The 2,792-nt window shown below is 33.9% G+C and overlaps 1 protein-coding gene across 1 annotated transcript; it reads left to right on the forward strand.

Annotated features, from left to right (window-relative positions):
• Positions 1-1,515: 1,515 nt before the first annotated feature.
• Positions 1,516-2,460, forward strand: LOC122732717 (olfactory receptor 5F1-like). The gene has a single exon (XM_043973069.1). It carries the CDS (start codon positions 1,516-1,518, stop codon positions 2,458-2,460), a length of 945 nt encoding a protein of 314 aa, XP_043829004.1.
• The last annotated feature ends 332 nt before the right edge of the window (positions 2,461-2,792 follow it).

Here is a 2,792-nt window from a genome sequence, read left to right on the forward strand (position 1 = left end):
AGCAGCTGGAGAGAAAAGAAAGACTCTATATGTTGTGTAACTGATCAAGTACTCTGTCTTAATCAGCATGGAGGTTGGTTATATTACCTATTTGCACTTATTGTGAAGACATCATTTTCATTATAAGGTCCTCTAGTTATGGTATGTATTTTTTCTTCTATATCTTGAACTGAATTTTCAAAATTTGAAACAGTACAATTCCTGGCAGTAGAACCAATTACTTTTAAAACATAAGACAATAGTTTATTATTCCCAGAGTTCCTCCTCAAAAAAGTAGTTAGTGGAGGCATCATTTCTATCATTTTAGAGTTCAAGTAATTGAGGCTTTGAGAGAACAAATGGGTTGTACACAATCCTAAAACTGATAATGGCAAGATCTAGAGGTCAAACCCACTCCTTTCTACAAATAATTTCAAATTAATTCAACATTTATTAATTTTATTTGCTTTTTTACAATCCCTCACAAATTCATGATTTCAGGGATTGTAGTATCAGGAATGGTAGAAACTCAATGCAAAGCCAAGACAAGTGTTTTTCAAGTCTTGTGTATGTCCCATTGAGCCAAAGTTAGTGTTTATCACATGGCGGTGTTGTTGTCATTCAATAGTTTCAGTCACATCTAACATTTTGTGAACCCACTTGGGGCTTTCTTTGTAAATATATTAGAGTACGTTGCTATTTCCCTTTCTAGGCATTTTTTTAATGAGAAATCTCAGGCAAACACAGTTAACTGACTGGACCAGGGTCATAGAATAAGTTAGTTTTTCTTGATTCCAGGTCCAGTGCTCTATCCTCTGTGCCACCAGCTGCCGTGCCATATAATAAGTGGTCAATAAATGTTCATTGATTTGTTGATGTGAGAAGTAATTCTTTTCCTAAAAGATTCTACACAAACATCATTTCTTTAATTAAGGTAACCCTGACCATTCTAACTTCTATCAAGCAGATTACAGGATCATAGATTTAATGTGGGAATGTGTCTTTAAAAACATCCTGTCCAACCTCCCAGGAAAAACAATGATGAAAGTAGATGAAAAAGACTGTGATTTAGCCTATGCTATAGATATTATATGATGATTTAAAACTATACTCTCTAGACTTAATAAAAGTGATTTTCCTACTACAAGTTTTTTGATCATTCTCAAGTTTCTCACCATATTGTGCTTATGCTTTTCTTTTGCTGGTATCTCTCTTTTTATTTGACATTTATTTGAGTAATTGACCTTTGAATTAGTACAATATAAAATGAAGTATTGAAGATAGGTGATGTTTAATAAAGGTAAATTACAACAAAAACAATAAGCCCACCATTTTTGAAACACATGACTTATTAATTATTAAGGTTAAGGAAAGATAATACTGTTCTTAATCTGAATTTATACCAGAAGCTTTTTGTAACTATCAAATCCTCAAACTTATTCTTCATTTAATTCATCCCTCCCCTCACTGTATTGTTTCATTATATTTTTTATTCTAGGATTTTTCAGTTTCTGACTATACTGATAATTGGAAAAAATGTCTGGGGACAACTATACCATAGTGACTGAATTCATCTTGCTAGGGTTAACAGACTCACCTGAACTGCAAGTTCTACTTTTTGTACTATTTTTGATGATCTACAGTCTCACAATGATGGGGAATGCAGGGATGATTACATTAATCATGATAGATTCTCAACTCCACACACCTATGTATTTTTTTCTGACTAACTTGTCCTTGGCTGATATTTTTTATTCTTCAACTATCACTCCAAAGGTATTAGCTGACTTACTGTCTGAAAGGAAAGCCATCTCTTTTACTGGTTGCTTTTTGCAGCTGTATGTATTTATTGCATTAGGAACTACTGAGTGTATCCTCTTTGGATTGATGGCTTATGATCGTTATGTGGCTATCTGTAATCCACTGCTTTACCCAGTTATCATGTCAAGGACAGTCTGCCTGAAGATGTCCATGGGGGCCTTCACAGCAGGATTCCTGAACTCAATTATCCATACCACTTACATAAGTAGCTTATCCTTCTGTGGCTCCAATGTCATCCATCACTTTTTCTGTGACAGTCCCCCAATTCTCAAACTCTATTGCTCTGATACTCAAATGAATGAAACAATCATTTTCATTTGTGCTGGGATAAACATGATAGGAACACTTCTGATCATCCTTACTTCTTATATCTATATTCTCTTTTCTATTCTACGCTTGCATTCAGTTGAAGGGAGACACAAAGCATTCTCAACCTGTGCTTCTCATATTACAGCCATTGTTATATTTTATGGAACTGAGATTGCAACTTATTTGTGTCCAAGTTCAAGCTACTCCCCAACTCAAGGAAAAGTGTTATCTGTATTTTATACTGTAATTATCCCAATGTTGAACCCTTTAATCTACAGCCTGAGAAATGAAGAAGTGAAGAGAGCTTTAAAGAATGCTATCACTAGAAAAAGGATCCTGAAACTTATTTGACTGTTTTGTTAAGATAATTAAGCAAACTAAGTATACAGATTTATGGTGACATCTATTTTAACCTCTATTTATTGATGTTATCTGAGAAAGAGTGAAAGGTTGGGGGGGCATTTAACAGTGGATAATTTAATTTCAGGAATTTCTGAGAACACTAGGACAAGGAAAGCCACAACCGAGAAACTAATATACACACAAATTAATAAGTGAAAAAATTAAAACTAAGGTGAATGAAAAGATTCAAGGCAGTGGGGAAATATGAATCTAACCTCAGAGAAAATTCCAATTGACAACCCTCAAATGTTTCCGGTAAAATATTTTTGATTTAGATAAAT

Source organism: Dromiciops gliroides, chromosome 6 (assembly GCF_019393635.1).
Source record: "Dromiciops gliroides isolate mDroGli1 chromosome 6, mDroGli1.pri, whole genome shotgun sequence".
Taxonomy (NCBI): domain Eukaryota; kingdom Metazoa; phylum Chordata; class Mammalia; order Microbiotheria; family Microbiotheriidae; genus Dromiciops; species Dromiciops gliroides.